The sequence below is a fragment of the Chiloscyllium plagiosum genome, chromosome 11 (genome assembly GCF_004010195.1).
Source record: "Chiloscyllium plagiosum isolate BGI_BamShark_2017 chromosome 11, ASM401019v2, whole genome shotgun sequence".
In the NCBI taxonomy this organism is placed as follows: domain Eukaryota; kingdom Metazoa; phylum Chordata; class Chondrichthyes; order Orectolobiformes; family Hemiscylliidae; genus Chiloscyllium; species Chiloscyllium plagiosum.
The window spans coordinates 65,296,140-65,310,427 of record NC_057720.1 but is presented as its reverse complement, the minus strand read 5'-3'; the positions used below and the strand labels follow the sequence as shown (position 1 = coordinate 65,310,427).

Genomic DNA, 14,288 nt, shown 5'->3' with positions numbered 1-14,288 from the left:
TTAGGCGAGGAGACTAGGACCCGTGGGCACAGCCTTAGAATTAGAGGGGGTAAATTCAGAACAGAAATGCGGAGACATTTCTTCAGCCAGAGAGTGGTGGGCCTGTGGAATTCATTGCCGCAGAGTACAGTGGAGGCCAGGATGCTAAATGTCTTCAAGGTAGAGATTGATAAATTCTTGATGTCACAAGGAATTAAGGGCTACGGGGAGAATACGGGTAAGTGGAGTTGAAATGCCCAGCCATGATTGAATGGCGGAGTGGACTCGATGGACTGAATGGCCTTCCTTCCACTCCTATGTCTTATGGTCTAACATTGCACTGTCAGAGTTGGATAAGACATTAAGCTAGGACTCCATCTTTCCACTAAGGTCAATGTAAAAGATCTCATTGCAATATTTTTAAGAAGAGCAAAGATGTTACCTCCAAAGTTCTGATCAGTATTTTACCTGTCAATCAACATCACAAAAATGGATTGCTCATTATTAGAATTTGCTGTGCACAGGTTAGCTGCTGCATTTCCTACATTATGACAGCGACTACATTTCAAAAGTACTTCAGCTGTAAAGTGCTTTGAAGCATCTGTGGTAGAGAAGGTGGCTGAGATCCTGAATGAGTACTTTGCATTAGTATTCAACCAGGAAAAGAATATGGAGGAGAATGAGATTAGTGTGGAGCATGGTAATTTGCTCGGGCATTTTGAGATTAAAAAAAGTAGTAGTATTGGGTCTCTTGAAGAGCATTAAGGTAGATAAGCCCCCAGACCCCGATGGAATCCACCCCAAGTTATTGAGAGAGGCAAGAGAGGAGATTGCTGGAGCCTTGACCAAGAACTTTGTATCCTTGCTAGCTACTGGAAAGGTCCTGGAGGACTGGCGAGTAGCTAATGTTGTTCCTCTTTCAAGAATGGAAATAGGGATAGTCCAGGAAACTATAGATCCATGAGTCTCACGTCGGTGGTTGGGAAGCTATTTGAAGGAATTCTGAGGGATAGGATTTACACGCATTTGCAAGAGCATGGCTTAATTAGGGACAGTTAGCATGGCTTTGTGTGGGGCAAGTCATGTCTTACTAACTTGATTGAATTTTTCGAGGAGGTGACAAAAGTGATCGATGAGGGTAGAGCAGTGAATGTTGTCTACATGGATTTTACTAAGGCTTTCAACAAGGTTCCTCATGGTAGGCTCATCCAGAAGATTAAGATGCGACTTGGCTGAATGGATTCAGAATTAGCTTGCCCATCAAAAGCAGAAGGTAGTGGTGAAAGGGTGTTTTTCAGGCTAGAGGTCCATGACTAGTGGTATCCACAGAGATCTGTACTGGGACCTCTGCTGTTTGTGATAGATATAAATGATATGGATGAAAATGTAAATAGGTGGGTTAATAAGTTTGCAGATAATACAAAGATCGGTGAAAATGTGGATTGTGTAGAAGGTTGTCAGATGATAGAGCGGGATATATATCAGGTATGGGTGAAGAAATGGCAGATGGAGTTTAATCGGATAACTGCGAGGTGCTGCACTTTGAGAGCTCAAATGTTAGGGACAAGTATACAATTAAAGGCAGGACGCTTAACAGCACTGATGTAAAGAGGGATCTTGAGGTTCAAGTCCATAACCCACTGAAAGTGACCACACAAGTAGCTAGGTAGTTTGCTTGCCTTTATTGGTCAGGGAATGGAGTACAAGAGTCAGGATGTCATGTTGCAGCTTTAGAAGACCAGGAAGGATATGGAGGCCTTAGGAAAAGTGCAGAAGAGGTTTACCAGGATGTTGCTTGAATTAGAGGATATGGGCTTTAAGGAGAGGCTAGAAAAACTAGGGTTGTTTCTCAGCGGAGGCTGAGGGGAGACTTGAAAAAAGTCTATAAAATGATGAGATGCATAGAAAGAGTTGATAGAATATTTTTCCCAAGAGTTGAAATGTCTAACACTATGTGGCATGCATTTAAGGTGAGGGGGGAAAGTGAAGCAAAATTATATCAGGCACTCTAAATTGGTTTGGGCAGCTTCCTGATCTGCCCATATCCATTGAGACAGAGATAGGCAACATCTAAATTTTGTATATTCACCTCACTTACTGAATTAGCTTTCAGCCAAACTGCTTCAATGCTACTCTCATCCTCCGTGCTTATTAGGAATCTGAGCAGCGGGTTACAAACAGCATAGTTTTCCTTCTGTTCTTAAAGGCAGTCTGTTCCTCTTAAAGGGAAAAAGTCCTACAATAGAGAACTGGAAAATAGAACATGAGGGCAGTGAATGGACTCCAGAGTTAATTTGTCCATGCTGTAGGACTTTGTGGTGGAGATGGACAGGGATCAGGAGGCCCTCAATGACCTCTCTCACAATGTATATGGAGAAGGTGACCAGGGAGGCCAACGCTAATGTCTGGAGCACAAAACCTAGTCGCTGTGTCACAAGGAATCTAAATGACCTTATGCTGGTAGTCAAGTTCAAACAATTCATCTACATATGATATCTTCTGCTCAAACCTCTCACATTGACAAACGCATCACAAACCTCATCCCTCCACAGCCCTCGGTACTCAAGGCTAACATCCAGATACCTCACCTTCACATGTTTCTAATGCCAATCTTGCATCCAGCTCCTGCTGCTTTCTCAGACTTCTAGCTATTCATATGTGGCAGAAGGATTACCTAAACACAGTACAACACTATCCCCAGATATTCTTCTGCTTTCTTACAGGGCACAAAGTAGAAAAAGGCAGAGCAGAAGCAGCGGGAGACAAGCCTCTGAGCAGCAGAAGGTTCTCTGCATCATGGGGCTGGCAGTGACTGAAGGTTTGCCATTCCTAATTGCTGAGAACATATGTCCCTTTTGAAGTCCAAGCTCACCTTCATCTTCCCTGGACCTGGTAATGATGGTCAAGCTGCTAATGGTGTCACCACAGAATTCATGCCTTCTACTCCACCTCACCTTTTCTGATTTTCTGCTTTTAGAAAAGAATTGCTGCCTGTCCAGCCACAACAGTCCCAGGAGGAGAGAGAAACAGAGAGAGCAACACTTCATCGCTGATGAAGAGGTCCAGTCACTTGATATAGCATTCGTAGCCACCAGCTCCAATGCAGATACCGAGCATATCTCCATGGGCTAGCTTGGAATTGTCATCTGCACCCGATGAATCCCCAGATACAAGTGAGCTTCTGTCACACTAAGGAAATGGATGGTCTGAGTGTCAGTTCACTGGAAGGTGAGGTTACAGACATGTCCTGGTAGACTGTCTGACAATATAAAAGCATCAGATCAGTTCCTTCTGTTGTAGGTTGATGTGCATTACCCTACACAAAGAGGACATTTTGCTTCTACCTTGCTGTGTGCAAAGGCATTATTGATTGAATTTAATGTCCCAGGTCGTCTTCCCCATTATTCTCACCTGAATTTCTGAGGCTTTTCTCTGATAGCCACTCCTGACCTAAAACTATATCCCATATGTGAACACCTGCTCTGGTGAGGAAGTACAATATATTGCTCTCTGTGAATGATGCAGGATAAGGCATTCTCAACACTGGATTCTCAATGATCGTCAATGAGATGCCCAAACACAAGACACTCTGTTGAAACACAACCCACAGTCGGCCCTGTGCTGGGACATTCCTCAATACATATCAGTTCTGGCTCAGAGTTGGTAACTCTTTTGCCAGTAAATCCACAAGGTCCTGGGTTCATATCCCACTCTAGGATTATGTGTTTAAAGAAAAACCTGAGCTAATATTCCAATGCAGTAGCAAAGTAGCATTGCACTGTCAGAGGTGACCTCTCTCAAGCGGGACATTAAACTGAGGTCCAGCTGCCTGTTCAGGTGGCTGTAAAAGTTAAGATCCCATGGCACTATTTCAAAAAAGATCAAGAGAGTTACCAATAGTGTCCTGGTCAATAATTAGCTATCAACATCATAAAACGGATTCTCAATTCATTATCAAATTGTTAACCATATCTAATAGATTTTTAAAAATCAGCATATGATCATAGAATCCCTGCAATGTGGATACAGGCCCTTTGGCCCAACAAGTCCACTCTGACCCTTTGAAGAGTAACTCACCTAAACCCATTCCCCTAACCTATATTTACCCCTGAACAATGCACCTAACCTACACTTTCTGAACACTATAGAGGATTCAGCATGGCCAATTCACCTAACCTGCACATCTTTGTGGGAGGAAACCTGAGAACCCAGAGGGAACCCACACAGACACAGGGAGACTGTACAAACTCCACACAGACAGTCACCCGAGGCTGGAATCAAACCTGGATCCCTGCCACTGTGAGGCAACAGTGCTAACCACTGAGCCACTTTGTTAGTCTGTGATGCCAAATCACCAAAGTAGAAGAAAGCTACAAGGGTAAATAGGGTAAATAGACAAAGTATTTTCCCTGGGGTGGGGGAGTCCAGAACTAGAGGGCACAGGTTTAGGGTGAGAGGGGAAAGATATAAAAGAGACCTGAGGGTCAACTTTTTTACGCAGAGGGTGGTACGTGTATGGAATAGCTACCAGAGGAAGTGGCGGAGGCTGATACAATTGCAACATTTGAAAGACATCTGGATGGGTATATGAATAAGAAGGGTTTGGAGGAATATGGGCTAGGTGCTGGCAGGTGGGACTAGATTGGGTTGGGATATCTAGTCGGTATGGACAAGTTGGACCGAAGGGTCTGAATCCGTGCTGTACATGTCTATGACTCTATGGCTCTTGGAACAATGTAAAAGCAATAAGTCTACCAAGTTTTGGTCTTTATCTAGCAGGATCTTTCAGCTATGGAGTATTCTGACTGCTGCTGAAGTGCCTTGACCAGAAGGCCACTGGAGCCTGCAGCAGGGTTCCTGTTTGCATCTCTGGTTCCCAAAACAATACTAGACAGCCGTCAACATTCAGAGAACTGTATTCCCAAACAACACTGCATTTTTTTTGAAAACTAACAAATTTCAGAAAATTTCTCTAAGATTGGTTACAAACTAGATTCTTCTTATGCAGTATAATATATTGATGAGATTTGTAATCTTGCCTTCAGGAGAATTGTCGAACACTGGATTCTCAAACATACCTTCTAAGCCTTCAGTACTGGAAAAAGACAAATCAGAATAATTCAATAGTAATTGAGCTTGCAGAGTGTTGTTCACAGACATTGTTCAAAATCAAAATTGGAATTATGTTTACTTCAGGAATCTACATTTCTGAACACACATTGACTCAGTTTGTTAGATAATGACTTGCTTCCCATCTTCACTTAATAGTTTAAAAATTTATGGTGCAAGTGTCATAGGTTTTCAGTATCAGTGGTATTCTCTGAGGTGTGGTGATGCCTGGTAGTAAATGGACAAAAAGCACACTTGTGGCTGAATTTTACACAGGAGGGGGTGAACCTGCTCACTAACTTAAAAGTCAGACGCAAACCCATTTCTGTCAGCCCTGGAAACACAGCTCAGGAAGTTAATTTTCTGAGGTCGTGACTTTTGCCCCAACAAGGGACAAGAACAACCAAGCTGATGGCCAGCAATTCCGTATCCACAGCAGCACCACCGGGAGCAGTGGATGCTGCTGGGAATGCAATTATGCTTCAATGCCACTGGAAACCAGATTAAAGGTATCTGAAGCGGTTTCTCTGGGGCCAGTCAGACAGGCTATCATAAGAGAGGGGTGAGTGGGCAGGAAACAGTGGAAGGGAGACCAATACCTACACATTTCAACTCCCCCTCCCACTCAGCCGAGGACATAGAGGTCCTGGGCCTCCTTCACCACCGCTCCCTCACCACCAGACGCCTGGAGGAAGAACGCCTCATCTTCTGCCTTGGAACACCTCAAGCCCAGGGCATCAATGTGGACTTCAACAGTTTCCTCATTTCCCCTTCCCTCCCACCCTTCAGGCACTCTGCCTGTATTCCTGATGAAGGGCTTTTTGCCCAAACGTCGATTTTCCTGCTCCTCGGATGCTGCCTGAACTGCTGTGCTTTTCCAGCACCATTCTACTCCAGAATCTGGTTTCCAGCATCAGCAGTTATTGTTTTTACCCAATACCTACACATTGCTGGTATGTGGGTGATGAGCCTGGTGCTGTGCTGCCATCCCCATTTCTCCTCATTCCTGCCCATTGCCCTACCATCTCCGCTGATTTTATAGCTCTCTTGCTTCCCATCTGCTGTCCAGGCTGTAAAAGTTCAATGTTAGCAAATTTCCAATGCCATCAATGATTGTGAGCTATGATATATTTTGTTCACCCCAAGTAATGCATGATGTTTACTTCCCTTTGCCTCTGCAATGGGCAATTTATCATCCTTAATGGTTTCAGCCTGAACTCATCCCCATTACAGAACTCGGTCTGCTCTGAATTCAAAGTCTTGCTACCTACTTTAAATCTTTCCTTCCTTATATCACCTAGACATAGAATCCCTACAGTGTGGAAACAGGCCTTTCGGCCCAACAGGTCCACACCGACACTTCAAAGACTAACCCAAAACAGACCAATTCCCCTATCCTATATTTACCCCTAACTAATGCACCTAACCTACACATTCCTGAACACTATGGGCAATTTAGCATGGCCAATTCACATAATCTGCACATTTTTGGATTGTGGGAGGAAACTGGAGCACCCAGAGGAAACCCACACAGACAAAGGGAGAATGTGCAAACTCCACACAGACAATCGCCCAAAGTTGGAATCGAACCTTTCCCAGTTTGTACAGCAGAGAAATTCTATTTATTTCAAAACGTAAAAGTAAAAGAAATTGAAGTTACCTGTCAGAATTGAGCTTTGTTGTATCATATGCTGAAAATAATTGAAACAAAATAGAATATTAACACTTGTACCTTAAAAAGCTTTAAGTTTTAAAAATTTCAGACTTAGACTTGAACTATTAAAACATGATGAAGTGCTTTCAGCTCGGCAGGAGTAGGAAAGCTATCCTGGGCCTCAGTGTTTCTAGACTTAAAAAAATGGTCAAGGTAAGTTCACCATAGTCCAAGAGGGCTCATTAGAGAGAGATGACTGATGGTGGTTTAATTGGAGGGTGACTGCATCTCAAGCAAGGGGAGAGGTTGAGAAGGAGAGTCCTTCACGGTGACCTCAGTCAATGTGGGAATTGAACCGATGATGTTGGCATCATTGTTGGCAGCGCAAATCAGCCTTCCAGCCAACTGAGCTAGCCAACCACTGTCTCTGGATTAGGGAGAGCCAAAAGTTTAGGAGAGGTCCCCATTTTAATTGACATCTATTGATTGCTGCCGGAAAGTATATGTCTGGATGTCAGGCAGGAACAGCAGGATTAAGTAACAGACTGCTATCTTTGATTAAACAGCTAGTTCCACTTACTGTCTAGCCTGACACATGAAGGAAGACAAAGCACCAAAGACACAGGGTCCATGAATTATTCATTCGGAAGAGAATGTTTATCCCTCCCCAGGCTACCTGTTCACAAGTGATTGGGCAGCCGATTGAGATTAATAAACATTTACAGATTTTCCACACAGCCTCCAATCCCATGGGTGGTGGCAGTTGGTTGAACTGCCTGCAGGTGATACAATGGAATAGGTGAGGGAGGCCAGTGCTCAATACAGATCTAGGGCTACTCGCTTACTGACAGCCTGCCCGAGATCAGCTTTAACCACAGGCTAATATAAAACAAAGAACTGCAGATGCTAGAGACCTGAAACTAAAACAGAATTGAGAGCTGAGTGTAGCGGAGAATAGGGAATCTGTGCTGAAAGCAAACCACGGAGTGTGATAATCTACCTGGGAGTGGGTGAAAATGGGATGAATATGCTGAAAGCAACCCATGTCATAACAGGACTGGGTGTGGGGTGGGTAAAAAAAAATCAGAGAAGGATGGAATCAGATTCTAAAGTTATTGTACTCAATGTTGATTCCCAAACAGAAAATGAGATGTTATTATTTGTGCCTGCACTGAGCAAGCCTGTGACAGCGATGCTGGTGTGTGAACATAGCGGTGTGTCAAAGTGTGATTAGGAGCTCCGGGTCACTTTTACTGACAGAACATAGGTGTTCTGCAAAGTGGTCACCCAAGCTACTTTGTGGAGAGGCTTCTCCTGCTACACAGTAGTCTAGCGGCAAAGGATATCTGTTGTTTAAAAATTGGAAAAATATTGGAGACATGTGGGAGGGTTGGAATTGTGGTTGAGAGGAGGTGTTGGCTGGCAGAGAGTTGGGGAAGTAGGTGAGGGATGAAGAGAGAGAGGAAGAAGGAGGATGAGGGAGGTGATGGAGGGAGGAGAGAGGAAACCAACCAGGTTAAAAGTTGGGTGGTGAGCCAGGGTGTCATGGTTGTAAAGACACCCCTCCTGGTTTACCTCTCCTGTACACCTATTAGGGTTAACACTAATAAACAGTGTGAAAAAGAAGTTAAATCCAAGGCAAACAACTCACCTTTACACCCTGACAGGTCCCTGCAAAACTATCCCCAAGGGTTCCTATGGAACTATTTCTGACATACCAGAAGTTTGGGATCCCAATGTAAGTTGACTCCTTGCAACTTGCAATTCCATTGTTTTCCCCAATAGTGAGAAACACCTGACCATTTGTCCCTACTGGGATCGGAAGATCTGGGTCAATCTTCTCGTGGTGTGATTTTTTTTTCTGGCACCACAGTAGGTAAGTAGTGGTGCTCAAGTCACATCATTTGCAAACATAAAGGATGCACTCTGGTAATAGTTATGATTTACCTTTTGTTTTCAGTTTTCTTCTAATCAATGTCACAATCATAGCAAGGATACCAGCAAGTACAGCAACTGCTGCAACTGTGCTGACATAAGTCAGAGCATTCGATGAAGGAGGTAGCCCTAAAAGCACTAAAGATAAAAAGACCATTAGACTGTCAAATGGTGTACCTGATACATTAATATTTACATTTTGCTGTTGTTGTCACAGTCTAATATTGGTTCAGCAATTTGAACCAGCTACATTTATAAGATTTTGCCTCTCTTTCTGCATTATATTAAGAATTTCATATGAGCATTGATAGTGTATGTATATTACATAATAGTGTATGTATATTACATTCATACACTATTAACATAATAAAATATCCCAATGCACTCCATTATAAAACAAAACATGGCATAAAGCCACATAAGGAAATATTAAGGCAGACAACTAAAAGCTTTGTCAAAGAGATCAGGTTTTAAGGTGTGTGTTAGAGGAAAGTAAACTTGACAGCTTCAGGAAGAAATTCTAAAGATTAGAATTGAAGCAGTTCAAGGCATAGACATTATTGATGGAGTAATTCAAATGGGAGCTGTTCAAGAGGTCAGAAATAGAGGAGCACAGGTGACTTCAGCTCATTATGTCTATGCCAGTTGATGTGAAGCTATTCAGCTCTTAATTTGTAGGTCATCTAGGTTACAGCATTTCAAGTATATGACTAAGTAATATTTACATATTGTGAGGGTCACTGTCTCTACCACCTTTTCAGATAGTGAATTCCAGGTCTTCAGCACATCTGGATTAAAAGATTTCCTCTTACATCCCCTCCAAACTTCATACTTTGTGCTCTCGATCTACAGATCCTGTTTAGTGAGCCCTCAATCAAATCGGTCCTTCCCATCCAATTCAAGTAGTTTCTCATAATTTTATTCACATTCAATAAATCTCCCTTCAGCCTCCTCTGTTCTAAGGAAAACAACATTCATTCTCCAATCCTGGCTGCATGCTCATAAATCTCCTCTGCACCAATGCAATCACGTCTCTCCTATAGTACTGCGACCAGAATTACATGAAATACTCCTGTTATCGTTTAACTAGTGTATTGTCTAGTTCTAGCAGAGTCTCCCAGCCTTGGCTCACAAAGACAAATATCCTGTATACTTTCTTGATCACATTATCTCCCTGTCCAACCACCTTCAGGGATCTCAGGACATGCATTCGAAGGTTCCTCTGATCTCTCTGGTCAGTATCACTCCTCAGTATCCTACCATTTATTGCATGTTTCTATCTTTTTAGCCTTCCCCAAATGCATTACCTCACACTTATCTGGATTCAGCTTCATTTGTCTCAGTTTTGCCCACCTGACTAGTCCGTTGACGTCTTTCTTCATCATTATCAAACAGCCAGCCAATTTTTATACTGTTCACAAACTTTTTAATCATTCCCCTGCACTTAAAGCGCAAATCACCACAAGAAGTGATGGCCCAGTACTGAATCCTGCATAGCTCTACTGCAAACAGCCTTCTCGTCACAAAAACAAATAGCCATTCACCTTTGATTCCTGTCTCTGAGCCAGTGTTGGACCTGACCTGCTACTTTGCTTTGATTCTATGATTTTTACTTTGGTGACCAGATTATCAGGTAGGATCACATCACAAACCTTGCTAAAATCCATATAGGCTACATCAAATGCACTACCCGTAGTGGCACTCTTTGTTTCTGCATCAACAGAAATTAGCTATTGTGGTGCAGCCAATAAACTAACTCAGTGATCTGTTTGAAGAGACTAAATTGAACAGATCTTTTGGTTAACCACAATGAGTTGCTTGGTCTGTTTCTGTTCTGTAAGATTCAATGAGTCCAAGAACCAGACTACCTGATGATGATACATCCTATGAGTGTATGGAATGAGCTGTCAGAGGAAATGTTGGAGGCTGGTACAATTACTACATTTAAAAGGCATCTGAATGAGTACATAAATAGGAAGGGAATCCCGCATATGCTAGCATGTGGGATTAGATTAATTTATTATCTCTGATTGGTATGGACAAGATGGACTGAAGGGTGTATTTCCTTCTGCTGTACATCTCTCTGACTCCATGTCTCTATTCAGTGACAAATCTGTGTAAAGGGAGAACTTGGAGGCATCAAGTATCCTTCAATTGGAATAAACTTTCAATTAGTTAATCTTCATGATAGTGTGTGCTGTGAAGCATCAAACTGGTATTAGCTTATGTTATTTTACTAGGATCACAAAATGTGTCCATGAAACAGCTTCCACAGTGAGTGTGATATATTATTTGAGTATGGAATACCTCATATTGAAACCTACTCCTGCACTCATTTAATGTACACTACCTTAGTGGGATCTACACATAGCTAGCAGGAGTAGAAGACCTTGTTCCTGGGAACTAAGGCTATTTATAGCACTTTTCCATAATTCTATCTGGAATTAGTGGAGCACAGACCAGAGATCCACCTGGGACCTTTTTTGATATATCGGACTAGAGCTGTAAAACACAGAGCATTTAATTTACTAACAAAGCCACACTCTGTCTCTTTTCTATCATTCAACACATAAAACCTATTCTCAGGTATTACATAAATGATGCATTCTTCTATAAATTCTCAAATGATTCGTCTAGTGGCATTAAGTCACTTCATTTTGACTAGATGTTCTAAACAGTACCGTTACAATGGGGAGCCTCGTCTGTCCATTGTCCAGATTCATTGCACTGGAGTCTCACAGATCCTTCCAATTTAAAGTCTTCAGCACAGTCAAAGTCACATATTGAGCCATAGCTGAAATTTCCAAGATGATATGAACAGTTCATGATTGTCGGATGATCAACATTCAGTTCCTGACACTTCACCACTGTGTTGGATTTCAAGAAGTGACGTTATTATGAGAAATGTATACCACTGGCCAATAATTATTGATGTAATTAATGTCAAAATGATTCTCATGGAATTGCATAACTTGAAATTATATCAATGTAAATAACACCAATAATAATTTTTGTACATGCAGCATCTGTACTAAATATCTTTTTCCAAAATCAAGCAGCCACCAGACAAGTTCACTGCTCACACCATAGATGTGCTTAAACAGAGAAATGACTGGACATAGGATTGGCAAATGTGCCACTCCTAGGCTTTTACCAATGCTGCTTTTGGGACAAACACAAGTGAATAGGACAAAGAAGCAAAGGGCATAGGCTTTTTAATTTTGCCTCCCTTCCTGAGGGAAAAGGCATATTTGAATTTGCCTGCTGTTCCAATAGCAAAACCCATTCCCTGCTCTCTTCATCAGGGAACTGACGCTAAGAGCAACATGGAGGAGATTTTTAAAAATACAAATGAAGAAACAAAATGTTTTAAAAGATAATATTATTTGATTTTTGAAGCAATCATGTACCTTCACAATTTGGCATCTCATTTGTCCACTGCCCTAAGGCTGTACATTCCAGCTGGTTCCTTCCCTTCAAATAGAACCCCTTTGCACAGCCAAGGTCACACACTGAGTTGTAACTAAACGCTCCATTCGGATGGGAGCAGCTCATGCTACCATGCTTTAGACTCTTCGGTATGTTGCATCTTACAGCTGAAACAATGAAGACATTTTTATTATATATCACATCCCTTCATTTACATTGGAAAATGTCAGCCATCAACAGGGAAGAATTCTGACACAATCTTGCAGAGCTAACATGCAAAATCCAAAGTTCAAACTGATCATATAATTCAGTTAATTAAAGAAGAACTGAAAAAAAAACGTATGTTTGAAGTAATGTCATCGCTGATTCAATGCAAATGTTTTTGGAAAAGAATAAATCCATTAAACTCAAAAAGCTTCTTTGATACCCATCCAACTTGCTTACAGTTTCACCTATCATTCAGTTATTTCTTTCTTCCAAGATACATTGAATGTTCACTTGAACCCATTAACATTGTTCACCCCTGTGCTCTTCTGTTGTGGTTTATTCTACGACTCCCGTTCTTTGGATGAAAAAGTTCATCCTGAATTTTCAATTACTGCCTCCTTTCATTTTTGTGGCCACCTTTGTGAAGTCTGTCTATAATTTTGAATGTTTCAATTAAGCAAGATTTTACCTTCACTTTCTAAAGAAAATATGCCTTATTTATTAAGGTTTTCTCGTAAACTTAAATTCCTGATACCCTAAATCAGCTTGATCATCTTTGTATCTTCTCAAAAGTAACAATAACCCTAACTGAAGACAATTGTCATGAGAAAAACATTATGAGATAACAGGAGTTAAAAATAAATATTGTGCTTGCAATTTTGCATTTTATATTCAGCAGTTTTCTTTCTTAACATGGTCTTAACAGCCACCTTCCGCAACTATTCTGTCAGGTCTGATTGTGGATTGATCTCATAGACAACTTAAAGAGAAAGGTGGAAAAAGTTTACATTAATATAAAGTTAAAAATCACGTAACACCAGGCTATACTTTAAGTTTATTTGGAAGCAAATCATGACTACATTAATATAGTGCCTTTCACACCCATAGAGTGTCTCGAACTCTTCACATCGTAATAACACTTTAGGTTGAGTCACTGAGTGAATGTTGCAGCCATGTGGAGGAAGTTAAATTGCCTACACCTTGGTGCGATAAATGGTCAGTTAACCCTTGCTAATATGGCATGGCGCACTCTCTGTAACACAAAGTAATAGCAGTTTGCTAGTTTCTTTAGTGTTATAACTACATTATATCAGTAACTACAAGCAGACAGAACACAGTTAACCTAATGATTCCCTTGTCACCACATAATTTTCATGCCCTTCCTGTCTTTTCTGCCTCCTTCCCTTCTTTCACCTAGAATGAGTATTTTCTGTAATACCCAGACAGGCACATCCAATAGCCTACTCTCAATTGAAGAAAATAGGCTAACTGAATACAAGTCATAGAGACTGAGGATTTTATGGTGTCAGAATTACCGCAGAGCCATTTAAAAATGAAAGATGGCACCTATTTCCAAGATTTGTGCTCACATTCAACATGCTGGACAGCCACCTTTCCAATATCCACTCCCTACATCACCAATGCTCGGTGGCAGCATTGTGGGTATTATCACCAAACCTCCTCTGACAGCACATTCCAAACCCTCAATCATGCAGGAGGACAAAGAGAGCAGATGCATGGGGATCCTACTGCCTGCAAGTTTCCCCTTCAAGTCACATTCCATCCTGACTTGAAAGTATACCAGCTATTTTCAGTGTCAGTGGGAAATCCTGGAACTCCCTCCTTGTGGACATGGAACATACAAGGACTGTAGCAGTTTAGGAAGGCAGCCAACCACCATATTACAAGGACAATTACAGATGGACAATAAATACTGGCCTAGCGTGTCATGTACACACCTTAAATGAAGGAGGAGAAAGTGAGGACTGCAGATGCTGGAGATCAGAGCTGAAAATGTGTTGCTGGAAAAGCGCAGCATGTCAGGCAGCATCCAAGGAACAGGAGAATCGACGTTTCGGGCATAAGCCCTTCTTCAGGAATAAGGGAAGTGTGTCCAGCAGGCTAAGATAAAAGGTAGGGAGAAGAGACTTGGGGGAGGGGTGTTGGAAATGCGATAGGTGGAAGGAAGTCAAGG

The 14,288-nt window shown here is 41.8% G+C and overlaps 1 protein-coding gene across 4 annotated transcripts in view; it reads right to left on the bottom strand.

Annotated features, from left to right (window-relative positions):
• LOC122554483 (P-selectin-like) overlaps window positions 1-14,288 on the bottom strand; it is a 63,548-nt gene that overhangs the window by 5,105 nt on the left and 44,155 nt on the right. For 3 of the 4 annotated variants that reach the window (XM_043699588.1, XM_043699587.1, XM_043699585.1), the window contains 5 exons: window positions 12,088-12,273; window positions 11,359-11,544; window positions 8,690-8,815; window positions 6,749-6,779; window positions 5,019-5,074 (listed from right to left, as the gene is read on the bottom strand). In XM_043699588.1, coding sequence (XP_043555523.1) covers window positions 5,019-5,074; window positions 6,749-6,779; window positions 8,690-8,815; window positions 11,359-11,544; window positions 12,088-12,273 — 585 coding nt within the window. The remainder of the gene's footprint in view (window positions 1-5,018; window positions 5,075-6,748; window positions 6,780-8,689; window positions 8,816-11,358; window positions 11,545-12,087; window positions 12,274-14,288) is intronic. The other variant, XM_043699586.1, reaches the window with a different exon arrangement.